The sequence below is a fragment of the Phocoena sinus genome, chromosome 8 (genome assembly GCF_008692025.1).
Source record: "Phocoena sinus isolate mPhoSin1 chromosome 8, mPhoSin1.pri, whole genome shotgun sequence".
In the NCBI taxonomy this organism is placed as follows: domain Eukaryota; kingdom Metazoa; phylum Chordata; class Mammalia; order Artiodactyla; family Phocoenidae; genus Phocoena; species Phocoena sinus.
Genome location: NC_045770.1, coordinates 11375545 through 11402459, shown reverse-complemented (window position 1 = coordinate 11402459; position 26915 = coordinate 11375545). Strand labels below are relative to the sequence as shown.

At 45.5% G+C, this 26915-nt stretch overlaps 1 protein-coding gene across 3 annotated transcripts in view; it reads left to right on the top strand.

The window, feature by feature from the left end:
* SORL1 (sortilin related receptor 1) overlaps positions 1 to 26915 on the top strand; it is a 167210-nt gene that overhangs the window by 30503 nt on the left and 109792 nt on the right. Inside the window, exons 5-11 of one of the 3 annotated variants that reach the window (XM_032638923.1) lie at positions 359 to 426; positions 5543 to 5723; positions 14891 to 14992; positions 16008 to 16177; positions 21803 to 21995; positions 24834 to 24951; positions 25162 to 25235. In XM_032638923.1, coding sequence (XP_032494814.1) covers positions 359 to 426; positions 5543 to 5723; positions 14891 to 14992; positions 16008 to 16177; positions 21803 to 21995; positions 24834 to 24951; positions 25162 to 25235 — 906 coding nt within the window. Of the gene's footprint in view, positions 1 to 358; positions 427 to 5542; positions 5724 to 14890; positions 14993 to 16007; positions 16178 to 21802; positions 21996 to 24833; positions 24952 to 25161; positions 25236 to 26915 lie in introns of those variants that run through there. The other 2 variants (XM_032638925.1, XM_032638924.1) reach the window with 2 other exon arrangements.

Here is a 26915-nt window from a genome sequence, read left to right as displayed (position 1 = left end):
AATACTGAGTATAATCCTTTTGTTTTCACCACCACTTGAGGGTCAGTCTTGAGTAAAATATAATTTCTGATAATACATAAAAGGAAGACAAGGCACAATCGTTTTTCCTTCCTTCCAATACGGAGGTACTGAGACCTTAGTAACTGAATGGAGAAGAATGCAAAGGTGAACTTCCTGCCCTTCCTGCCCTTGTTGGCACGTGGGGTAACGGGGTTGGGTAATGTGATCTCCCCACCTGTCTTCACAGGGGACGTATTGTTGAGGCTGGGGTTTCCACGGGTGTGTGCTGGTGATGCCATTCGGGGATCTTACATCACGCCTCTTGCATCGTGACCACTTGTCGCTTTGGTCTTTGCAGCTGTGGAAATCAGATGATTTTGGCCAGACCTGGATCATGATTCAGGAACATGTGAAGTCCGTTTCTTGGTAAGTCGTGCCATCTGAGAAATTTGAGTTACATAATCCTTTTCTTCAGTTCTAGCTCCTTCACGCAGGGCAAATCTGCCCTCCCCTGAAATGTGAAGCATCTGGTTCAGGAAAGACACATTTCAGACCCAGGAATGAGAGCTGCAGGTATAACAGACTCCCCAGGGGTTGGGGGGGTGAGGAAGGAAGGTCACTTGTGACGGGAGTGACAGAGCTTTTGCATTTTTCAATCCATCGGGGAATCCAGGGGAATCTTGAAGCTCTTGCATGTATTAGAATTTCTAAAAGACCTTCATTTTTAGGGCAGCATATCAGAAGTGGGGACTTTTCTCTAAAATTCGTTCATTTGTTCACTCATAACATATTTTTTTGGAACGTCTGCTGAATATAAAACAGACGCTTTAGGGTGTAAGAAGTTGGATAACTGATGGATATAGTTATTAAGGAGATTGCAGTTTAGGAGAGAAGAAGAGACATTTTGTGCATGTGACATACATCATGAAAGAAGCATGGAGTCCCACGGACATAGCATAAGAAGCCAGAGGAGGGCCATGCTCCTTCCCGATGGGTCATAGGCAGCTCCACGGAGGAGGTTACTGTTGATCCAGGATGTGCACACCAGGTAGGGTGTGGCTGTTTGGACGTGTGCAGGATGGGAATTCCAGATGGGAACAGAATGGCCCAAGGCAGAGACGAGGCATTGTGGTGCTTGGGTGGAGAACCCTCAGTCTTATCCTTGGACAGTGTATTGGGTGAAATTTGGAAAGGGGTGTTGGTATCAGAATCTGCAGTGCTTGCTTGGTAAAGGAATTTGGACTGAATTCTGAAAGCAATCGGGAGCCATTGTAGGTTTTTGAGAAGGAAAGTGAAATCAACAGGGCTAACCTTTAAGAGGTTGTTTCTGGTCTTAGTCACTTCTGGCCTTTTACTGTTATGGAGATGATGTATATAATCTTGAATTTGTACATATGCAGACGAATGTGTAGAGCAGACTCCCAGGAGCGGACTTGGTGGGTCAGTGGGAAAAAGTCAAACCATTCACACCTACCAAACTTGATACCTCTTGACCTTCACCACCCTGGATCAGCTCTACCCATACGTAATCTTCCCCATTTCAGTTTCTGGTTGCTCAGGTGAAAAATTCTGAGTCATGACTGATTCCGTGTTGGTTTCATGCTTCACGTTCAGTCCATCAGGAAATCCCTGTGGCTGTACCTTCAGTATATACCCAGGATCCACTACTCAGCAACTGCTTTACTCCACGTCACTGCTGTCAATCATTAATCATCCAGCTGGTCTTTCTACTTCTACTCTTGTCCTTCTACAACTGATTCTCAGCACGGCCGTATTGATTCTGTTAAAAACAGGTCAGATCATGTTGTTCTTCTCCTTTGAACCCTTTCATGTGCATCATTACTTTTCTCAGATTAAATGCCAGCTACATTCCTAACCACAGGGCCTTTGCACTTGCTATTTTCCCTGTCTAGAATGCTTGTCCTAAAGATATATTTGTGGCTTGCTCCTTTACCTCATTCAAGTCTGCTCAAATAACATCTTCCAGATGGGGCCTATCCTAAGGATCTCATTAAAATTGCAATTACTCCTGTCATTCCCGGTCTGCTGTAGCCTGATCTGTTCTTTTTCTGCACAGCACTCATCACATCCTAATATACTCTTATTATGCTTATTATTTGTCTTTCTTCAATAGAATAAAACTACACGAGGGCATGGACTTTTTTCAGTTTTGCACTGATATATCCCCAGTGACTAAAGCATTGAAATTGTAACTTTGCCAAAACTTCTATAGAAAGTGTCAAATTTTGCATTCATTCTCAACAACATAGAATTATGCCTTTTCCCACAGCCAATGTGTTAGTATCTCAGTATAGTTGTATTTTTTAAATCTTGTTTTATTTATTTATTTACTTACATGGTTGCACCAGGTCTTTGTTGAGGCTCGTGGGCTCCTTAGTTGTGGCATGTATGTGGGCTCTAGTTCCCTGACCAGGGGTCGAACCTGGGCCCCCTGCATTGGGAGCAACCACTGTGCCACCAGGTAAGTCCCTTGGTATAGTTTTGATTTGCATTTTTCTTATTATGAATAAGTTAAAACATCTTTTAACCTAAGTGTCATTTTTACTTCTTTTTTGGGGCCATGTCTCTTCATGCCCTTTGCCCTTTTTCCATTAGATTGTTCATCTCTTTATTACTGATTTCCAGGAGCTCTTTATATATTTGAGATTGGTCCTTTGTGATATGAAAGAGCTTGTATGTGTGTGTTCATTTATATTTATATTTTCCAGTTTGTCATTGGTTTTTTGACTTTTGCATGTGGTTTTAGTCCTCATTAAACGTAGTGGCTCCACAAGATGTAGATCCTGTCTGTACGTCTTTTAGCCGTCTCTTTGAAGAGGAAAGTCTTTGAGTTCGTATTGCTTCCTTAGTAATTAAGGACAGTAAAGGATGGAGCAGAGAGGGGCCTTACAGCTGAGTATCTTCAGGCTCCAGTGGACTTCCTTTTTTTTTTTTTTTTTTTTTTTTTTTTTTTTGCGGTACGCGGGCCTCTCACTGCTGTGGCCTCTCCCGTCGCGGGGCACAGGCTCTGGACGCGCAGGCTCAGCGGCCATGGCTCACGGGCCCAGCCGCTCCGCGGCACGTGGGATCTTCCCGGACCGGGGCACGAGCCCGTGTCCCCTGCATCGGCAGGCGGACTCTCAACCACTGCGCCACCAGGGAAGCCCTGGACTTCGTTTTTGCAGAGGGCAGCTCTTTTTGACTCTCATTATTTTCCTGGGGCAGAGGTGGTAGAGTCTTAGATTATAACCACACTCTCATCCGAGTACAACCTCTACCCAGGGAATACCATTAGAACTTTTTTTTTTTTGAACTTTAAAGGGACAAATTGTTCTTTTCTCTGTTTAGAGAATCATATATTAAGAGGGCAAACCAGCAGGATTACTAAATAAAGAAGCTTCATGTTTGGGAACTTCTGTGTTGTACCTTCTGCCTCTGTGCAGACATGCAGATAGGTATCCTAGGGGAAGGGGCTGCCTGTCTTACTGTAGATAATGACATGTCTGGTGTCAGGGAATTTCAGGCTATTTGAGGGATTTCTCCTAGGGTTCCCCATAATACGTGAGAGTGTAATGTAACCTCTCAGAGAATAAAGGCACACTTTGTTCAACGATGCTTGGCAGCCTGGGAGCAGGAGGGGTGAGGAAAACCAGTGATTTATGTTATCCAGAGCTGGAGATTGGTAAGACAGGACAGAGGATGAGCCATGGGGGCGGGTTCAAGGATGCCCTGTGGAGCACCTCTGAAAGGCTGTAAGTGAGGTGGGTGAGGCCAAGTGAGGACCAATGACTGTGCTCAGAGACAGAGCAAGGCTTGGAACTTCCAAATGAGGGTAAAGAGAAGAGGAAGTCAGTGTCAGTGAGCATGGAAAGTGGGAGGCTAGCGATTGCCAAGTACAGGAATTTATTGGGGGAGCAGCTCTCAGAAAGGAGAGGTTCAGATGTGGATTACGGAAGAGAATTGGGATGAAAGCCGCAGCTCTTTCTGTTGCTAGCTGTTGGCTGCTGCTTTGGGTTACGAAGGAATAGTAGAGGCGAGCTCCACCTCAATATCTGGGTGAAGGTCCCTTCCTCTCTGCCTTTTTAAAAATATCCAGCGTGTTTTAATTTGCATATCCTCTAGGGTAGAGGAAGTACTTTAATCGGTACTTCCAATTGTGGAAAAGAAGAGAACACGTCCTCCCCACACAGAGCATCTCATGGTGAACGTTAGTTTCTCTCATTGGGACAGGCTGGTTTCTCCAGTGTCCCACCAAGATGCCAGATTGTAGGGCCAAAGTCAAGTCTTCCCCCTTTGCAAAAAGAGGCTCTTTTGTTTTCCTCTTTCTTATCTCCCTTCTTTCCTTCTTCCTCCCATCCTCCCTCCTTTCTTTTCTTTTCCTTCCCATCCCTTCTGTCTTGGAACTTGCTCTTGACAATACGTCTTGGAAGGAGCTTCCTATCATTGCCTTCGTTATCCCGAGAGCCATTGTGTCTATGGAACCGTACAAAGATGGTTTGTGTGAATTAATCATTAATGAGTCCTGCTTCTCCTTGGGTCATCACTGCATCCTCACTGTGACGCTCTCCTCCAGATTTTTCCAACTGTTTTTCCCTCTTGCTAAATGGTCCGCCTGGCCTTGGTGTTCTTGTGCGTGTTAGGAAACCTCAGGCAGGTTAGTTGTCCTCCCAGGCTGTTCTTAGGGCCCTTCTTAGGGGACACACCAGTGCAGAGATTCTTCTTTGAGGTAGTTTGATCTAATCACTCTGCAGTTTTTGGTTTGGGAGAGCTTTTGCAATACGTCCATGGATCCACGCAGCAAAGATCAATGCGGCAAGGAACTCTATAGGATAAAAAGAAATGTAAGGCATGGCCTTTGATGGAATCTATACTCTGTCTAGGAAGCTCAGGCACACACATGATGGTGAACGGTATAATATAGTGGGTAAGAAGCTCCATCGTATAAAGTGAGAAGACTGATTCCAAAATCCACTTAAGGCAGTTCCCTCCCTTTTCTTGAACTCATAAAAAAGGCTTGGAATTGAGACGCATGGCTAGTGATGGGAGAAGGGCATGGGGGAAGGCTTCCTGGAAGAGGGGGACTTGCACTTGATCTCAGAAGACGAGTAGGATTTAGATGTGCAGGTCAGAGTATATGCAGAGGGCATCCAGGCAGAGGGGGATAGTGTGGACAGAAGCACAGAGGGAGAGTTGAGCCCTGCGTTTCTGAAGGACGTCAAGGGGATCAGTACACTTGCCTTTCACTTTTCCTTCTTTTCCCTCCCCTCTAGCCCCGCTGGAGCTTGCCTGGAGCGAAACCCAGGCTGCACTGTTAACGACAGTACCAGCAGAAAACACTTGACAAGTGGCAATTCCTTTCCCTCTCTACTGAGCCAAGGAGCCACCAAAGGGATGTGTTTGCGGCACAGAGAGAGAGCATCACTTGTAGCTGCTGCCATGGTGACCCTGGGTTCTCATTGACGGTCTGCATGGCAGGACCTCTACACCTCCAACGACTCAATGTGGAGATGATGACAACCGCTTTTTTTTTTTTTCCTTCCAGGGGAATCGATCCCTACGACAAGCCAAACACCATCTACGTTGAACGACACGAACCCTCTGGCTACTCCACAGTTTTCCGAAGTACAGACTTCTTCCAGTCCCGGGAGAACCTGGAGGTGATCCTGGAGGAAGTGAGGGACTTCCAGCTGCGGGACAAGTACATGTTTGCCACAAAGGTGGTGGTAAGTTCGAGGAGTAAACTGCTTTTGCGTGTCCGTTCTGAGGGTGGGTGTTCCGTGATCTGGCACGGAGGGTCCATGCAAGCAGGGACGGAATGCACGTGCCTGGGGGAGCTTGACAGCCGGTGCTGGATGTAGCTGGACACTCCCAAGGGACCTGGAAGGTTCTGGGTGGTCAAGGAGCAGAAAAGCTTAGACGACCACTCAGAGTGTCTCTGGGTGCTGGGAATTTGGTCCTTTCCTGGTCCAAGCATCCTTGACCAACACACATTTCTTTGAAATCCCAATGAAAAGAACACAGAAAGGAGGGGTGGGGCTAAGTGGCTTTTTTTTCTTTAATCCCACTACCTGATTTCCCTGCAGCCCAGGCTCATTTTTTTGGGAGGTTTGGACACATGTTCATTTACGTGGCTAGTAGAATGTGTAGTCATTGGCTAGTGGGAGTTAATGCTCTAAGAAAAGCAGCACTTAAGCTTCCAGCTGTCAGTAAGTAGCTTAAGTCTCAGGCTTTGGGAGAATCTTCTCCTTGATTTTATGTGTTGGGGCCACACGCTGAAATGGAGGGCTTGCTCATTTAAAACCACAGTTGATTATTTAACAGGACTTGCCTTGCAGCTGTATCAAGTTGCAACCATACTGCCCTTGTGTAAAGGAAAAAACCAGGCCTGGCCCAGAGTAGGTTGGGCTGCTCTTGCTGGGGGGTGCAAGCTTGCTCTCATAACGCGACCATTGCCTCCTTGACCTCAGGTCTGACGGAGGTCTCTGGTGCCTGGGCGGTTGCTCTTTTCTGTCGTCGTTAACCTTAGGGACTAAAACCAGATGTCGTGTTTTCGTCCAGGTTCTCACTTATTTATATGTTGGTAGCTGGCCAGGCAGAAGCAGGTCAACCCGCTTGGTAGGGTCCTAGGGTGGAGAGAGGACTTCCCCAAAAGGGAAAGCAGGGAGCGAGGTTGGAATCAGAAGAGAAGATGCGAGAGGCTAAAGGCCAGAGGGGTTCCCCATTACACACCTCGAAAAATGTGTGTTTTTTTTTTTGCGGTACGCGGGCCTCTCACTGCTGTGGCCTCTCCCGTTGCGGAGCCCAGGCTCCGGACGTGCAGGCTCAGCGGCCATGGCTCATGGGCCCAGCCGCTCCGCGGCATGTGGGGTCTTCCCAGACCGGGGCACGAACCTGTGTCCCCTGCATCGGCAGGCGGACTCTCAACTGCTGCGCCACCAGGGAAGCCCTCGAAAAATGTTTTTTAAGACCACTAAACCATGACAAGTTTTCTTCTGTCAGGCTGTTTGCCTCGAGTCACTCCCTGGATCATTTGCTTCCTGCCTTGCCTGTCTGTCTCTTTCTCTTACACACGCGCGTGCACACAGAACAGCCCAAGGACACAAGCATCCTTGAGTTGCTTCAGGCACAGGGATGTGCTGGGAGTGCAGAGGTGAGAGGTCAAGCCTGAGGACTGGTACCTTGTGACATCCAGTTGGGTGACCCCAAGTACCAGTTGTGTTTAAAACCTTGTCTGCAGTCCTCTGGTGCTCATAGGTCTTTTTTGTTTTAGTCTCTTGGGCCTGTGCTTTTTGTGATTTTTAATTTCTCAATTTTAAGTCCCGGTGACTAATTCCCAGATTTCTTTTACTGACTGAGCTGGGAGGGTCTGAGGTGGAGAGCACTTGTGCATTCCCTTATCCTATTATTTCTCGATCTCACACCTGAGAATAAGTTATATCCCACTTGGAGCTTTCTGTGCCTCTGTTCTGCCATCACAGCTATGTCTGTTCTGTAGACATAGCTGATTTGCAGAGTGCCGGTGGTAATTTCTTTACTGTTCCTGGCCAGTGGTAGGATGAGGGGCTGTGTCTGTTTGATTATCACTGATGCAGTACCCAGTGTCTTGCACATTGCTTGATACATAGCAGACGTACAGTGGAGTCGAATGAATCTTTGCCTGCCTAATTTAGAAAGATTAGGCTACTGGGGTTTTCTTTGGGGGGGGGATGGGATTGGGGGATATTAAATTATTAGTTCTTTTATTGTCAACTCTCAACTCTGTGTGTGGCTTATTGATTTATATGGCATTGGTGGCAGAATTGTAGTTGCGTTGGCTTCTTGCTTCAGCACATGGATGGACCACCAGATTCCAAGATCAGTGGTGTTAGCTAGAGGCTCCAGGTGAGATGAGCTAGGCCACCTCCTGGAAGTGTTGTCTTAGGGTCACCTGCAGCAGCAGCAGCAAGGGCCCTTGTTACAAATGCAGATGGCAGGGCCCAAATGCATTTTTTCCCCTGAGCATCCCTAGGATGCCTAAGAGTCTCCATAATTTGAGACATTCTTCCCTAAAGCCTTCTACATGCAGAAGCTTCCAATGATAGTTATATTATCAAAGGAACGTTTCTCAATGGATAGGTTGATGAGAGAAGAAACACAACTGGCAGTGGATAATAAAATGGGTATTTTTCTCCTTAATACACTAGAGTCCTAAGCCATAAGGATAAAACAACATCAGCCTTGGTTGGATAACCCTGTCAGTAGGAGTATTGAGGCCTGCAAGTGTCACTTCTTATCTGGGATGTGCCCAGCACTCTGGTTGCTGGTTTTGGGGAATTCTGAGTGACTTTAATGTTAAATGGATTCAAATCAAATTAGGAAAGTCAAGAAACTAATTGTAAAACGACCGAAAATTGGTTTTGGGCGATTAACTCTTTGGCTTTTTTCCGGCACCGTGAATGATTCCAGTTCTTTGCAAGTTAGTACTTTAGAACATGTCTGGGCAGCCATCTGGGTTCTGGACTGGAGCTGGTTTTCAAGTCTTCATAACTCTCTGGAGGCCTTCTGACCTGGCTCTTACTTCACATGTGCTTTGTGTCAGATGCCCTTCAATTTCCTTTTAACCCAAGTTTAATTTTTCTTCCTTGGTTTTTGACATGAAATTCACTTACGTAGTCCACATCATAGGGCCATTAATGCAACAGGGAGGCACCTCTGCAAAGGGACCGACATCAGTTTGTGAACTTGGTGAGACGCAGCTGTGAGGTACTTCCTGGTGGATGATGGTAGTTGCCGAACAGTTGGAGGGAGGTAAGGGCTGGCTGCTACTCTCCAGCTGCACTCCCAGCCTCTCCTGAAAGCCAGGCTCAGACATTTCTTGCACAAACGTGCAGCAGTGAGCCAACACCCAATGCATGAGCTTGATGGAGTCTCCTCTCTGTTCTTACAGATGATGCAGACACAGGGTTCTAGAGCAGGCTGGGCAAACCATGGTCCTTCACTTGTTTTTGTCAATGAAGTTTTACTGAAACACAGCCATGCTCATTTGCTATGTGTCACCTGTTGCTGCTTTCATGTTACAGTGGCAGAAATGAATCATTTCCTAGGGGCAGGATGGCCCACAAAGTCTAAAGTATTTCTATACAGACCTTCACAGAGAAAGTTTGCCAACCGTCATTTTAGAGGCAGGATTCTGTTCGCCTTTCGCTTGGCATCAGGCAGCTAGAATCCTCCAATGCAAGAGCTCGATAAATCTGAGGCATAACCCCCAAGAGTTCAGGTGACAGGCCTCCCGAAATTGCTGTGCCCTTTTCACGCCAGGGTGTTACCTTTAGGATATTACGGCTAATTCAGACACCTTGCATCCTGCAGACTTTCCGAGAGAACTCATTTGGACTTTCACTATTCTGACCAGCCAACCACTAATTTCACTATTGGAAACCAATTTCTAACCGTCATTATGCTAATTTAAAGTCGCTAAGGCTGATAGAGATAATGGAAAAACTTAGTTATTGCCTCAGAACTATGGACTTCTACACGGGAGGTTAGCTGGCCACGGTTGGGATGTGACTTTCAGGATAACTGACCAACATCTGACTATTGACGCATTATTTTAATTATGACATCACTTAAATGTCTCTCAACATAGACCTAGGTATATGCACTCACTGCTTATAATTCATACAACATTAAAGCTCAAACGTTTTTACAGATTAAAAATAGAAACTATAATACCAATGTGTTTAAAGTTAACTTTTTATAGCACCAGTATTGAGATATAATTTGTACAGCATAAAATTCACCCTTGCACCCTTGCAAAGTACGCGATTCAGTGGTTTGTTTCACGAGGTCACTAACGCTCACCACCATCCAAATCCAGAACGTCGTGGTCACCCCCAAAGGAAACTTCCTACACAGCAGCGACACTTTCCGCTCCCCTCTCCTTCCAGCCCCTTGCAACCGGGAATCTGCTTGCTGCTGTACGGATCTGCCAATTCTGGACATTTTATGTAAAGGGAGTCACGTGATGTGTGACCTTCCGTCACTGTTGTCTTTCGTAGTATCGTGTTTTCGAGCTTCATGTGCGTTGAAGCAGGGATCATGGGATCACCGTAGTTTTACGTTCGCTGCTTCTTTTCTCCTGCCAGATCAAATCTCTGGTTGAACCCCTCTGGCGAATTTTTGTTTTGAGTCATTGTACTTCACAACTCAAGAATTTCTATTTGTTTCTTTTTTGAAAAAAAATAATTTCTGTTTCTTTATAGATCTCTATTTGGTGAGACAGTGTTCTCATACTTTCCTTTTTTTTTTTTTTTTTAAACATCTTTATTGGGGTATAATTGCTTAACAATGGTGTGTTAGTCTCTGCTTTATAACAAAGTGAATCAGCCATACATATACATATGTCTTCCCTCTTGCGTCTCCCTCCCTCCCACTCTCCCCATCCCACCCCTCCAGGCTGTCACAAAGCACCGAGCTAATATCCGTGAGCCTCGCGGCTGCTTCCCCCCAGCTATCTACCTTACTACGTTTGTTAGTGTGTATATGTCCATGACTCTCTCTCGCCCTGTCAAAACTCACCCTCCTTTTTCATTCTTGAGACATGATTTCCTTTAGTCCTTTGAATGCGTTTAGGATAGGGGATTTAAATTTCTTGGCCGATAAGTCCGATATCTGGCCTTCCTCAGGAACAGTTTCTATTGACTGGTGTGTGTGTGTGTGTGTGTGTGTGTGTGTGTGTGTGTGTGTGTGTCGTGTGTGTGTCGTGTGTATGGGTGATACGTTGCTGTTTGCTTGCCATTGTTTTGGTGGAAAACCAGACATTTTAAGTGATAAAATGTGACAACTCACATCAGAGTAACCCATTCCCAGGGGGAGCTTTTTGTTGCTTGAGCTTTTGCAAGCTTTTATTTCATTTTCAGGATTCTGAAAAAGTTGATTTTTGTTGGTATTATTGTTGCCTTTGTTTTGTGAGTTTCCTGCATTCATTTTGTAAAGTCTGCATCCCTTGTTGGGTATGGCTAGTAAAGAACTGACCATTAGTGGTCAGCTAACGACGGAACAGAGATTTCCTTAAGTACTTTGAGCCATTCGTCTGGCAGCCTTTGCTGAGGGCCTCTGAGTGTGTGTTGGTGGCATGCCTTCTACAACTCTGCCTTAGCCTCTGCTTCTTGTTTGTGTAGAGACTCAAGGTTGTTAGCTGGCTGTGAGAGATTAGGCCCTTTCAGTTCTTTCCTGAGCATAGCACAGCCCTTTTGTGTGTGACCTTGTAAATGTCTTGGAATATTTCAGAGCTTATCAAAGCCTCTTATGGACATCTTCTTCCCCAGTTTTTCCTTTTAGGCTTTTTAGTTCACCTTTTGCAGTTCCAAGCGATAATGTTTCTCCTGCAGCTGTGGTGTTAAAACATTTGCCACTTGTCACTGTTCCCCGTAAACGCCCTGGCTACAGGTCTGTGTGTACAGCGAGCTGAGTCATGTTATATAAAGAGAAGACCTGAGAATGCAGCTTTCAAGCGAGTCACCAAGCAGATCAGATCTGACAGTCCTCTGGCTGTGGGGCATTTGGGAAGCTTCAAACCTGTTCTGTCCTCTCCAGTGGCTGCTGGGCTGGTGGTTTTCACAGCTGTTGTAGCCGTGAAGCTGTGGGTTTCCCAGGCTACCACAGAGCTAGAGAGAAAAGGGATGGGATTAGAACAAGTTAAAACATCACCAAGTTAGCTCTTCTTGCCGGTCTTCAGTCGTTGTCTTGAATAAATGCTCCTTGAGTTTTTGCAAGCTTTTATTTCATTTTCAGGATTCTGAAAAAGTTGATTTTGAGAATTTTTGTCAGTGTTCTTGTTGTTTTCACAGATGAGTGGGTTTTTAGAGTTCCTCACTTTGCCGTTCCAGAAGTGCTTTCAATTAATATTAACTTTGCACACTTTTTATTATGGACATTTTCACATCTACATAAAAGAATAGTTTGTACTGATATGACCTCCCCTTGTGCCTTCATTCAGTCTCAGTAGTATCTACGTTTGCTAATCTCTTTTCAGCTGTCTACGCACTACTTATTTTTTTTCCTGGACTGTTTTAAAGCCAATCCAGATACATCATTTTATCCGTAAATTGGGTATAAACAACATGAATGTGGATGGTATTTAGCCGAAACTTTGTTACTGCTTTGAAGGAGAAGGTGGCAGGGAATCTCACAGCCCATTTCTACCATGATCTAATTTGTGTGTGAAAAAGAAATTTGGATGTATCAGTTTGGCACTGTGTTTGGCTAGCAGACTAGAAATAAAAGCAGCGTAGCCAAGACGGAGGTTTGTTTTTCCCTCATCAGTGCTACCGGAGGTAGGCGGTCTAGGGCTGGCATGTTGGTGCCCTGGTGTTATTGGGGTCGCAGGCCTCTATCTTGCTGTTCTACCATCCAAACAAATGATTTCCATTCTCAAAGTTCCCTCATGGTCCACGACACGTGTACTAGCCTTCGAGTCTATTGGAGTTAAGAAGAATTAAGGACAGACAGAAAGGTCAAAATAGGACCCCTCCTAGCTGATTCAGTCTCTTTAAGCAGCTTTCCTCGAAACCCAACACAATAGTCTGTTTACGTCTCATCGACTGGTAACTCAGTCGCATGACCACACAGAGTTGTACAAAAGGAAGAGAGCCTTAGTCTTTTACTCAGGTGGCCGTCAGGGTCCTTTTGCCAAGGATGAAAGGGATTAATGGATGCTGGGGTAAGTGTAGCAGTGTCTGCCTCTCTGTGAATATGCTCATAGGTGACTGCGCAGAACATTTCTGAAGGAATGGCCCAGAGCCCGTTACCAGTGAGCACTCGGGAGCGGAGCGGAAACAGATCTTCTGCATTTTACCTTATACCTGTCTGTATCGTGAGATGTTTTTCATGAGTATGTTTTGCTTTTATAATAATGGTAAAGGAAAACCCAACATCAACAAAAACCCATAGTTTATTAAGAAATCCATCTTACAATCAATGTGCCATAGTTTCATTGTTAATACTTTTCTTGGTGGTGGTAAAATACCACAATAACTCGTCTACAAATGCTTTAGGAATGAACCTGATTATCCAGATTTAGGAATCATTCTCTTGGAAGGAAGTGGGATGGATGTGTTTAGAGGTTTTTCATGACCTTAGTATTCTGTGATTTTTGCATTTATGCCTTGCTATCCATTCTCAATTCTCAAGCCTCCCAGCAGCCATCGTTAAGAACATTTAACTAATGATGCCTGAATGTCACTGAGAAAAGTGGCTCCTTTCTCAGGTATAACTGCAGTAGGAAGTAGTGACAGAACACAAAGCATAAAAAATATGTGTTTCACTGATATCTGTGTATTTATATATATTCATAAGGATTTATACAGGGTGACTTAAATCATCTGACCTTTATACATAGTTATAAAACTTTATTGACTTAAGGAGGGCTTTTGGAATTTATACATAGCAGTTTTACTGGGAACTCTTCTCTCATTCAGGTGATACATTTGGCGTTTTTAATCAATCTATCATTTCTATAGCCCCATACTGAGGACAAGCTATTATGTGGTTTTCAGGGTGCCATTTTGAAAAGGCAGTCTTCTATACTTCTCTACCTGGCTTTTTTAACACAGACTGCTTTTAACCAGTGTTCAGTGGTGGCTTGAAAAAAATGTGTGTGTGTGTGTGTGTGTACACACATTCTGCTCCTCAAATGAATAGGAAATAACTTCATCAGCTTCCTCTTCACAGTATTTATCGGACATGCATGAGCATGTGTATTAGTAGTTGTTATATTACAGTTAAGAGAAATTGACATCGTCCGCACTCTATAGGAGTTTAAAATCTATGATAAACAGTAACAACATAGCCAAGGATAAGTGAAGCCTTCTGCCTGGGGATCCCGACATCCTAATCAGTTGGCTGATAGTCGTGCTTGCGAGGATGTCCACATGAGGATGGACCTCCCTGTCTGTTTTCGTAGATGTGCAACATTTGCCTTCAGTTCCCGGTCACAGACTTGTAGAGCTGGAAAGAGCCACATAGATCCTTTACAGTGTTCCTTATCCTTTTTTGAATCATTGACCCTTTTGAGAACCTGGTGAGACGTTCTCCCTAGCAAAACGAATGAGTACATCGACACAGAAAATTTGTATATATATTTCTGGGGTTCCTGGACCACTTAAACCCATACCCAAAGTCCCGATTCAAATCAGCTTCTCATTTTATAGATGAATAAACTAGGACCTAGAGAAATTTAGAGGTAGCTCCAAATCTAGTGCTTTTATATACATTCTCAAGCTTCCAGCTGTGGTTTAATATCTCTAAAACGCAACGTGATGTGGTCAGCATCGTGTGACGTACTCGGTATGCTACCAAAGAAAGCATGTTCTAGCAAAAGACCTTAATCATTGAGGAGTCTTAAAAGATTAAAAAGAGAATCAATGAAAATCCCTTCAACTCTTGGTACAAATTAAAGCCCTGTGACTCGGGGATCCTAGTGATCTGCAGATAAGAGTAGAAGGAGGAAGAGGGTATGTTTTTATGCGTATCAGGTATGTGGCTGACCTCACCCAGTGGTGGTTTGGGGGCTGTAGGCTCCTCCGCCCCGCCTGTCTCTCCATCACACAATTCTCTCCCTTTTCACTCTCTGCTTAAGCTTTGGCGGCCACCGCCCCCCTCCCGAAGCTCAAGTTCTCCCATCATGTGGTATCTGGAGTATCTGATATTTATTGTAGACCAGGTATAAAGTGGTACAGCCCAAGCTGCCCAGTGACAGCAAATGTTGCAAAAATGTGCATTTGCGGTCACACTCTCTATTTTGTGTTTTTAGTTGAATCAGAGGGGTCTGACTTTTCTGTTTCCTTTTTTCACTCATTTTGAGTGGCGATAATATAGTACAGTTGATTTTTTTTTTCCTCTTCCTTGGCAGCATCTCTTCGGCAGTCTGCAACCATCCTCTGTCCAGCTCTGGGTCTCCTTTGGCCGCAAGCCCATGCGAGCAGCCCAGTTTGTCACAAGATATCCTATTAATGTGAGTGGGGTCCACGCTGGGGTGGGAAGGAGTGCCGTTGTCCTCATGCAGAGGTTAGAGGGAGGGTGATGGGGGGTGGATACCTGATGGAGGCTCCCTGAAGTCACTTTCTAGATTGGTCTCGAGAGAGAGAACCATTATGCTTTGGGCATCTTGGTCTGTTTTCTCCCTCTTCACTTTTTGAAGTGGAGCTGAATGGGAGCCTTAATTTGCTTTAAGTGGAGAAGGATTGGCAGAGAGGTTTGGAACCAGAGTCAATGGTCTCAGTGTGCTAGTGTTGAAGGAATGAGAGGTTAGTGACAGCAGTAGTTATTTATTAAGTACCTGCTGTGTTGCTCACAGATGGTGAGGTTCTAGGATTTGAGTCTCACCCTTTTAGAAACAGATGGGTTGGAGAGCCTGAGAGCAGAGCAGAGGAAGAAATCACGTACAGTCAAAGGCTTGACTATGCAGTACGTGTTAGAACATAGAGAGCGATAGGGAAAGTCAGTGTGGGCTGGGTCATCAGAGAAGTGACCACGGGGGGGGGGGAGGTGGCATTTGGAGGCCTTGATGCCAGGAGTTGGTGTGATGGAAGGTTAGTAGCTAAGAGGAGGGTGTGACGGAGAACACGCTTGTCGGTTCTTTGCTTTCTCTGGGCTCTGCCTTCCTATAGTCACCTTAGAAAATGAGAGGGAAGGAAATGCACGTTAAGCCATGTTGTACTTTGTACTAATGATAGGGAGGCATTATTAACTAAAAGCGATTTCTGGGTCATTTTTGGAGTTCAGGGCCCATTCTTATTTTGTGTCCCACCTGCCAAGAAGGGGTTTGCTCCGGCCGTAAGGCAGCCTCAGGGTCTCCAAAGAGAGAGTCGGCCAAGCTTCTTTCCCAACGTGGGGAGGCTTTCCGTGGGCTCCGAGCCCACACTCCTCACTGGGACATTTGGAAGTCATTGCTTTAGGGTGCGCTGGGACAGTCCACAGGGCCTGTGTGGTTTCTCGACTTCTGTCTTTTCTGACTTCTGACGCCAAAGGAATACTACATTGCGGACGCCTCCGAGGACCAGGTGTTTGTGTGTGTCAGTCATAGTAACAACCGCACCAACCTGTACATCTCGGAGGCGGAGGGGCTGAAGTTCTCGCTGTCCTTGGAGAATGTGCTCTATTACAGCCCAGCAGGGGCAGGCAGTGACACCTTGGTGAGGTAAGGAGACCGGGAGGCCCTCCCTGCTTTCTTACACCCCCGCATGACCTCTGGTTGGGTGGTTTTCAACATTAGCGGCACGTTTGGACTCAGCTCGGCAGGGAGGTTTCAGAAACCCCGATTATGCCTGGCTCACCTTCCTAGAAATTATATTTTATCTGGTTTGGGGTGTGATGGGTGTGTGATGATTTTCAAAAGCTCCCCAGGTGACGTTTATGTGATGTACAGACTGAGCACCACTGCCTGGGTGACACTTAGGGTCACCGCCACAGTGTCAGCCCCTCCTTTGGGTTCCCTTCATTCAGTTACCTGGTTTTGTGGTCTCAGAGCCAGTGGGAAAGAGCGCTTACAAATTATCATCAACTCCAGACCAGCTGGTATATGTGGCCACAAGGCCCTGCTTCTGTGTGACTCTGGTTAATTGACATCATTACTCTTTTTTTCAGTAATTGCAAAGTATTGTTCTGTGGTGTCTGTGGAAAGACACCAACATCACCGATCCTTTGTCAGTAAATCACATGCCTGGAGTGATCCTGCGGTAACGGGTGTTCTCTGGGTTGTGGAGGAGTCCGGGGTTTGGGAGGGGTGGATGCCACGAATCCGTGGGGGCACTGGTGCCACAAGCCCATTTATTCTCATTTATCGGGTGACAAACCAAACTTGTGTGTGTCTGACTGTGATTACCTTTACTCTGTGCTCTTGGGAAGAGCCATCCGGTGGAGCTGACTGGCTGGTCTGCAGTGAGGTCTGGCCCAAAAGGCCGTGACCACCAGGTCAGAGGGCATGTCCTTGCTGCCCACTGTCCGTCTTCACGTTGCCAGTTCATTCAGTCATCAGTTCATTCAGCAAGTATGCTGCTGCTTGGTGCCTGGTGATGTTGCGTGTACAGCCATGGGATATTGTATCCAGCAAGGAAAACTCAGGACGAGGCCCCGCATTCTATGGAGCTTTTGTTCTAACGGGGGGAAAACAGAATATAAGCAAATATGTGATCTGCTGATAATGGTGAGCGCTGAGAAAAAAAATAAAGCGAGATAAGAGGACAGAGGGTTACGAGGGTATTACTTTATATTGGCTGGTCGTGGAAGGCTGTTTCACGAGGGTGACATTCCAGCAGGTGCCTGAATTACACGAGGAAGGGAGCTGGGCACGTACCCCGGGGAAGAGCATTGCAGGTGGAGGGAACAGCAGGCACGGGGGTTCTGAGGTGGGACTTTGTTGGTTTATTTTAGGAGCAGTGAGGAGGCCAGGGTGGATCAAACAGCTGGTGGAGGGGAGAGAGCATCCCCAAGACACAGGAACCAAGAGAGCAGGGTTCAGGTCGTGTAGAGCCCTCAAGGGCGTAGAAAGAACTTTATCTTTTTCTTCTGTTCTTCTTTTTTGTGCGGTGTCCTAACCACTGGGCCGCCAGGGAATTCCCTATTTTTTCTTCTAAGCACGATGGAGGGTTTTGACCAGAAGCTGGACATTATTTGATTTAACCTGTTACGTTTTTTTGGACGCCATTTTAAAAACTGTGAATTGCATTATGTAAAGAAAAGTGCATAAAACATAAATGGGTAGTGTTAATAAATAATTTTCAGTGAACGCTCACGTGACTTATCTTTTAAAGAAGCCATCCTGGATGCCGTGTGGAAATTAGATAGCGGACTTTCATGTGTCTGGTGGGGACATGAGTGGAAGCGGACTTTCATGTGTCGGGCGGGGGGGTCGCCCAGCTATGAGAGCACTGCCGGAATCCAGGCCAGTAGAGATGGAGGTTGTCTGGACCCCGGGACGGTAGCAGTAGAGATGCTGGAAATGGTCAAATTCTGACCATTTGCTGATGGACTGGACATGGAGTATGAGAGAAGGAGGAGTCAGGGACCCACCACTGCTTGGCCGGGGTAGCTGCTGCAGTGATGGTTTCAGACTGACCGAGAGGGCTGGGCGAGGTGCAGGTGTGGGGATAAGATCAAGAGTTCTGGTTTGGAGATGCCTATTAGATATCCAAGCAGAGAACTTTCTGTGTGGTCTCTGATATGCTTTTCTACGCCCTGTTTCTTCTCCTTTGGAGGTGCTGTCATCTTTTACTCCTTACTTTTTTTTTCCCCGGTGTAGACTCGCAGGTTATTTATTTATTTATTTATTCCGGGTCCCCTCCCCCCCCAACAGGTTACTTATTATTCAGTGTCTTATGATGTGTTATAAACCATTCCTGCCGTGATTCATCCTCAGGTTGTTCTGGTGCGGTCAGTCACGGCCCCTTCCGCTGGTCCTGTGGCTTTTTTTTTTTTGATTTATTGAAGTGAAATTCTCATGATATTAACCATTTTATTAAAGTAAACAACTCAGTGGCATATAGCACATTCACAGTGCTGTCCAACCACCAGCTTGATCTAATTCCCAAACATTTACATTTGTATTTCCCCCAAAGAAAACCCCTTACCCGTTCAGCAGTTTCTCTCCACTTTCCCCTCTTCCAGACCCTGGCAGCCACCAGGCTACTTTCTGTCTCTACGGAGTTGCCTGTCCTGGCTGTTTCATATAAATGGAATCATGCCATAACACCTGACCTTTGTGTCTGCCTCTGTGTCTGCTTCACTTTGTAATGTCATGTTTTCAGGGTTTATCCACGTGTAACACGTGTCAATCAATACTTCATTTCTCTGTATGGGTGAGTAATAGTGTCCTTCCTTTTTTATAACTAAAATCATGAACCACTCTCTCTCTGGCCTTTTGCCGACTCTTTGTTTGTCACCTTTGAGAGCCTCCAGCTATGGGGCTGATAAGTCACGGCTTGGCTTCTGCATTTGTCAGCTCTTCAGGATGGAGATGGCAGGGCAGGGCAGGAGTGCGAAGCTGCAGCGAGCGGCTCCCCAGGAAGCGGGAACCTCAGTGACGTGGCCATGCGGCCACTGCGCACAGACAGATGGCCCTTTATGCAGTTACAAACGTTCCCCCCCCCACCGACTCCCTGCCCTGCCTCACCACTCGGTCCAGTTAGGAAAATGAAAATAGATTTACGTCAAGATTCATAGTCTGACATCCTCCTCGGCCTTCTTATTTTTTTCCTTCAGATTTTATCTCGGGACTGGAGATGTTCAGATGTACTCGATTGAATGACCTTTGTCAGCTGCGTCTCCGTCTCAGCACGATGACATGGGACAGGGGTGAAGGAGCAGGTTATGTGGGCAGGCTGGCTTAACTTAAAAAAAAGAAAACCACACCAAACCAAACGAGCTATTCTTTGAGCTCAGTGGGAAAGTGTGGTGCCGAGGACCTGGATCTCTTTACTTAGAGACGGGGAGAAGGAATTCTCAGCAGGGGTGACCCTGACCTTGTGAGAGGTGCCAAGTGAAGGCAGCGTCTAGATGGAGGGACAGACGTGGTGGGCCCACAGGGCATCTTGAGGATGTGCTGGGTTTGGGCTGAGGGTGGTTGAGGGGGACCTGGTGAGCTGCCTGGCGAGGGGAAGAGCAAGTGGTGAGAGCCAGGGAGAGAAAACGGAAGAAAACGGACTCTCCGGGGGAGATGCTTGGGTAAGTCAGGTAGTTGTAGGGTGCAAGGCGTCAGAGCGGGAGATGACAGGGTGGACTGGGGCCTGGAGGAGCGTGGGACGTACAGAGGATAGGCTTCTGCTTGGATTGAAAAAATAAAACACCAGGAGAGAGACCAGGGGGAGAAACAGGGCTCCTGAAAACGAGAGCAATTCAGACCTCCCAGATAAATTGAAAGAAGCCAATACGGGGACCTCACGGTGCTAGGATCACAAGCAGCAGAGCCGAGGTGAATGGAGGGCAGAGGGGAGCAGACGTGGGGCCCGTTCCTAAGGAAGCAACTGAAAAACAACTAAAACAGACCTAAGGAAACCACGCGTCAGAACATTTGGTCTCAGCGCTGGTGTTTTCTAGAGGACCTTGCTCCGCCTCTCAGCTGGGGTGGCCCTGCCACTTCTGTGTGCGTCTTCCCATCTGAGGTGGCCAACAGTCATCCAGCTCGAGATTTGTATGACAGATAAAGGGAGAGCGCAGTTCTGTGCTTTTTTACAAAGCCCAGTGGCTCAGAACCCTCCAAATAAAGGACCCGCTTCCAGTTTTACAAGCCACACGTGAACTGTGGCTACCCTTTCTGAGAGATCTGTTCTGTTTGTAACGTGTGTACCATGTTAGAACAAAACTTCTTCCCAGGGCAATTACAGTATCTGGGATAGCAGTTAAGGCCGGGGAGGGTCGTCTTCTCTGCTTCACTGTTAATAAGCATAACCTCAAGGTTTCCAGAGCCATCCTTGTTAGATATACCATGCCTTTGGGAAAGGGGTTCTGCTTTGCTCCCTGACAAATCCTACCGGCTTCTGTCTGATCAGGGTTTTGGCTAATTAGTTGTCACTATCTGGACAGTGGCTGTGTAACCCCTTAGCTATATTCCTATAGATTGGGTTAGATTGTAAGCATCAACACTATACTTTTTTAAATTGAAGAATAGTTGATTTACAACGTATTAATTTCTGCTGTACAGCAAAGTGATTCAGTTAGACATATATATACATTTTTTTATATTCAGTTCCATTATGGTTTATCATAGTATGTCAAATATAGTTCCCTGTGCTATACAGTAGGACCTTGTTGTTTATCCATTCTGTATATAATAGTTTGCATCTGCTAACCCTAAACTCTCAATCCTTCCCTCTCCCACCACCCCCTCTCCCTTGGCAACCACAAGTCTGTTCTCTATGTCTGTGAGTCTGTTTCTGTTTCATAGATAGGTTCATTTGTGTCATGTTTTAGATTCCACATGTAAGTAATATCATATGGTATTTGTCATCCTCTCTATGACTTATTTCATTTAGTATGATAATCTCTAGGTCCATCCATGTTGCTGCAAATGGCATTATTTCATTCTTTTTTATGGCTGAGTAGTATTCCATTGTCTATACGTACCATGTCTTCTTTATCCATTCCTCTGTTGATGGACATTTTGGTTGTTTCCGTGTCTTGGCTATTGTGAATAGGCCAGCACTATAATTAGTATCGGTGAGTTTGGTTTAAGGTTTCCTGTTTGTCACAGCTCACTAGAGGATTTGGGGTCAGTTTCATTAGTGGAGAAATAAATGTGACTCTGACATCAACTTTTCCGTGTTGTATTAATCATTCTGAACCCCACGTGAGGAGTGATAGGTCAGATGAGCATCTTGGCCTTCAAAATTACAAAACATCACTCTTTAAAAAGGACAGATTATTCAGCCGTAAGAAGGAATGAAGTACTGATACAACATGGATGGACCTTGAAAACATTATGCTAAGAGAAAGTAAGCAGATACAAAAGGCCACAAATTGTATAATTCCATTTATATGAAATATCCAGAAGAGGCAAATCCATAGAGACAGAAAACTGATCAGTGGTTGCCAGCACCTGGGATGGAAAGGGAAAGTGGGGCATGACTGCCAGTGGGTCCAGGGTTTCCCTTTGGGAAGATGAAAATATTCTGGGACTACACAGTGATGATGCTTGCATGACATTGGGAAGGTACTTAATGCCACTGAATTGTGTACTTTAAAATGGTTAAATTTTATGTTATTTAAAATAAGAACATGCCAAGCAAATGATGAATTCATGCTCACAGCTGTTTATTTTCTCTTAATGTAGGTATTTTGCAAATGAACCATTTGCTGACTTCCACCGCGTGGAGGGGTTACAGGGGGTCTACATTGCTACTCTGATTAATGGTTCCATGAATGAAGAGAACATGAGATCAGTCATCACCTTTGACAAAGGGGGGACCTGGGAATTCCTTCAGGCCCCAGCCTTCACGGGATATGGAGAGAAAATCGATTGTGAGGTATAGATACTTTGCTCTCGTTTGGATTGTTAATACACACTCTTAACTGTAGTTCTACTCTTACAGTTCCCAAACTCTGCATCGAGATGCCTTGGGGTGCCATAGTGAACTCACAGGGGCACCATGGGATATTTTAAGTTTTTGAGGGAAAAACTGTGATACTTGACGTCTGTTGGTCACCATGTGAATTACTATCTTGAGTTAGTTCACCGTTTCAACATTAGCTCATGCTCTATGTCTCTTGATGACATATCTTTGTGAAGCTGGATTTTTGGCATTCGATGTGATAGAAAGCAAGTAAGAAAATCAGGTTGGCACGGGAAATGATGGTAGTGATATCTGATTAGACTCCAAAGTTTGAGAAGATGTGCAGTGCCCAAAAGGTGTCTATATACTATTATTAAGTAATTTTGGTTATTTAAGAATGAAATAAAATTTTATGTTTTCTTTCAATTTATACACACACAATATTATTTCAAACTGCTGCCAAGTTATTAGGACGTATACTTATTAAGTTGTTTGGACTTAACTATGTAAAAAAACAAACACTGGTATTTCTTCTGACCTGAGGCTGTTATAAAAAAAATTACTGAGATACCAGTTGTGCTGGGAACCCAGAAAGTCTGGGGACCTGTGCTGTACAGCAGAATGATTTGCTGGGGAACATCTTTAAAAATTTCTCCCTGCATATGACTTAGGATTCTACCTAAAATTCTACAGTTTTCCCTACCTGTGGCTTCATCTGAAAAGCTCACGATACTAAAATGTGTTATTTGGTCCCATTCAGTGTTACCATTCGCTTAAGTGGCTCCTTCCTTTTCCCTGGGGAGAAGTCTGTGATCGTGGTCCTTGGCTTCATGTGACACCCCACACCTCCATTTTCATTTCTCTAGGGGATCTAGGGTGTGTAAAGTAGGCAGGCGGAAGGAACTTGGAAAAAAAGAGTAGTACTCATTTTTGGAGAAACCAAAACATTTTAGTTAGACAATTACCTGGTCTTTTGGATTTTTGAATTTCATTTGTCCATGGTTATTTGTCAGTAACATGTCCATAATTTGTCCATTGACTCTCTTGTATGCTGTATCCGTGGTCCTTGGGAAGATTATTTTGGAGACTCTTGTTCTAGAATGTACTTCTTGATTTTTTTTTTTTCTTTTCCTTTTTTGTACTTCTTGATTTTTCTTCCCTATTTGGCAACAGGTCTGGACTTACCACATTGAGTCTAGCTTTGGAGAGAGGCAGGTTATAAGTAGGTGCAGATAAACCCCTAGGTGTTGTTTCACTGCACGATATAGGTTTTGGAGCACGTGGTAGGGGGCCAAACCTTGGTTAAATAAAATGAATAGTATTGTTAAAACCCAGCGGCTTATTTCCCTGACTGGTCAGTTTATTTATGAACGGTACAACAATTAGTAATCAGCTTTTAGTTTCTGCTTCTGATTTTAGGTGGTGACAGAAAAGGTGAGTTGGCAGATATTTGAGACTCATTTGCTCCAGTTTTCATTTGCTGAACGTTGATGCTAGCAAGACAGATATTTGTTAGAGAGATCCTTTTGTTATAAAAATAAGTATATCTAGCAAATCATGTCAGTTTTTACCTGTAACTTAAGCACACATAGAGATACCCTATCTAGAACACCAGACAAGGCTACGTAACATTTGACAGTCACTTTCTGGCCGGGAGAATCAGGTGTGACCCTATAGCAAAAGGCCTTGTTTGCAGAACTATTAAAATCTGAGCATAAGTGATGGAAGCCGGTTTGAACAACCTGAAGTCTTGCAGAGGACACCTGAAGACTTGTCGTACAAATGCAGACTGCTTAAAAGAGTTTAATGTGACTCTTTTGGTGTTTATATCTCATATGTGTTGTACATCTGGGAGCTTATCAGTGAGCCTTTCTGACTTCTGATTCTTAGTTTTTTTTTCTGACAGAGTTGCTTAAATCACATTTGAAATACATCTTCATTGACTTAGAAAATAAGTACCATGAAATCATTTCATTCTCTTTCATTCTTTCAAATGACGTGAGAGAAATTCTAGGTAACGTGAGAGAGTGAAAGCTTTCCTATCTACTTGAGTTGGCACTGATTTCTTTCTTAATTTTTATTGAAATATAGTTGATTCACAATGTTGTGTTAGTTTCTGGTGTACAGCTAAGTGATTCAGTTATATATATATATATATATATATATATATATATATATATACACACACACACACACACACACATATGTATATATACACACACACACTTTTTTTTTTTTTTTCGGTACGCGGGCCTCTCACTGCTGTGGCCTCTCCCGTTGCAGAGCACAGGCTCTGGACGCGCAGGCTCAGCGGCCATGGCTTACGGGCCCAGCCGTTCCGCGGCATGTGGGATCTTCCTGGACCGGGGCACGAACCCACGTCCCCTGCATTGGCAGGCGGACTCTCAACCACTGCGCCACCAGGGCAGCCCACACACACTCTTTTAGGTTCTTTTGCATTATAGGTTATTACAAGATATTGAGTACAGTTCCCTGTGCTATATGGAAGGTCCTTGTAGGTTATCTATTTTATATATGGCACTGATTCCTAACTGCTATTCTCTGAGAGTCTCAGAAGGAATTTTTTCTTAGGATTTTTCTCTTTTCTTCCATGAGAGGCATTTATGTGGTTCAGATGATCACGTCCACCTGGGGTAGTGTGGGGACAGCCAGGCTGTGGCTCTGGTCTCCTTTGGGCCAGATCTCCTTCTTCTGTGCTGACTGCAGCGTGGGCCCAGGAGGCCTCGGCGTTTCGAGGGAGACCTCCGTGTCGTGTCGCGTGCTGACGGCTCCTGAACTTGTGTTCTGTAGCTCTCCCAGGGCTGCTCCCTCCACCTGGCCCAGCGGCTCAGCCAGCTGCTCAGCCTCCAGCTCCGAAGGATGCCCATCCTGTCCAAGGAGTCGGCGCCCGGTCTCGTCATCGCCACGGGTAAGTTGGCTTTGCCTGTTCTCACTGACGGGTTAAGCTATTGGCTTACGTGCAGCCAAGTACACAGTGACCGCTGCCACCTAGGGCAATACTGGCTGTTCGTGGTTCTGAGACATCTTAGTTGCGAGATGACTCAGAATTTCTGGTTGAGCAAGGTGATTATCTGGCGTATTCTTGACATTAAAAATAATTACTCTTCTTGCATTTTAGGTTCAGTGGGAAAGAACTTGGCAAGCAAGACAAACGTGTACATCTCCAGCAGTGCTGGAGCCCGGTGGCGAGAGGTCAGGCCCCTCCCTCCGCAACCCCTGCCCTTGTTTGTGGGAGAATGTGGACCGTGCCTTGACATTTCAAGGACACACACGGCTGGTGGTGGAGGCCAATGACGCCAAGTATGATTATAAGATAAGGAGAGGTACCCGGAGACACACTGACAGGGTCAGCTGCACTGATTTGTATTCACACCCCGTGATGTGGGCTTGTGATTTTGCCAAAAATGTTACTTTGAATCCAAAACAGACTTTTTAAAAAACAACTGTGAATCTGTGTAAATATCCCAAGATTATAAGTTCCGTAAGGATAAGGCAGTGTCTGTTCTGTCACTTCTTTACTCCTGGGACCTAGCAGCGTCTGGCATGGACACGTGGTGCTCAGTGACTGTTTGCTGAATCCACCGGCAGATCGTCACGTATTTGTAGTGGTATCAGGTCTGACCCTGGTTTCTTACTTATTTTTGCATATTAGCGAAGTTAAACCAAGCCCCTGCCCCGCCCCCTTCCCTGACTGGCTGTACTGCGCAGGCCCTCCATATCACTCCGTGCTACGGCAGACTCTGCTGTGGAAGGAGGCTGTTTTTGCCTGAAGGTTGTGTGACGAATTTGGATCCTTAAGAACTGATTGTACCAATTCTGAAGGTGGGGCTAGTTCTCTAGTCCCCAAATGCTAACTCAGCCTTGGACATTAGAGAATTCCCAAACTTGTTTAAAAAAAAAAAAAAAGTGTTTTTCACCAGTCTCCCATCAGGGAGACAGGGATCTGGTCTCATTCTGTAGGGGCCGCTTTCAGCGGTGCTCTGCTGTGTGTGCAGGGAACTGCTGGGGTAGAACTCACCAGATCTCTCGCAGGCCGGATGTGATGTCAGGAGGGCTGTGGGATTCTCGGGAGAACCAGCAGACAGCTCCCATCCTCATGGTGCCCTTCCTGGGAATGCAATACATCACTTTCAGAGTGAAATACATAGTATGTAAAGCAGTAGTAATACCCAGCATTTGTTTGGGTCTTGGCCTGTCACATACCTTATCTCGTTCGAGGTAGGGCTTGCTGTCCCTCCATACATTGTGTGTGTGTGCGTGTATGTGCATGCATGTGTGTGTGTGTGTGTGTGTGTGTGTGTGTAAGTAAGGACTACACAGCTGTATAGTATGGTAGGAAACATAATTACATATTCGGATGAGGGAGATTGTTAAGGCCAGAGTAGTCAAAAAGTGTGAACACTTCGGAATTTTCGGGGCATCCTTGTCTAGCTTCCATGGGAAAGATTAAGCAGCGGCTTTCCTCTTCCCTGGAGCTGGACATTCCTTTTGAAATTGGGTGTTCTCTCCTCTGCAGATAGGCTGGTGGTTTGTTCGTACCTTCTGATGTTGGTGTAATCTGGGATTTGAACATCTGCAAGTGATTTCCTTCTGGGGAGAAAGCAGTGTCTTGCTCCTCCTCCAGTGAAGTGGTGTCGTCTGGCTAATGCTGGGGCAGCTGTCAGCACCTCCTGCCAGGCATGCTCCACGCCTGCCAAGAGGCAGCCATCGCACAAGGGACCTTAGTTTTGGAGCTAGCAGGGACTAACTAGGGGATGAAAAGGTGGAGACTGTCTGTGTGAGCGGGCATCTGAGTCCCCACAGGCAGCCTTCTCTTTAGAGGGACAGTCTCGGGTGTGTGAGGGGGATAGATGGTGGCCAGGGAAGAGGAAA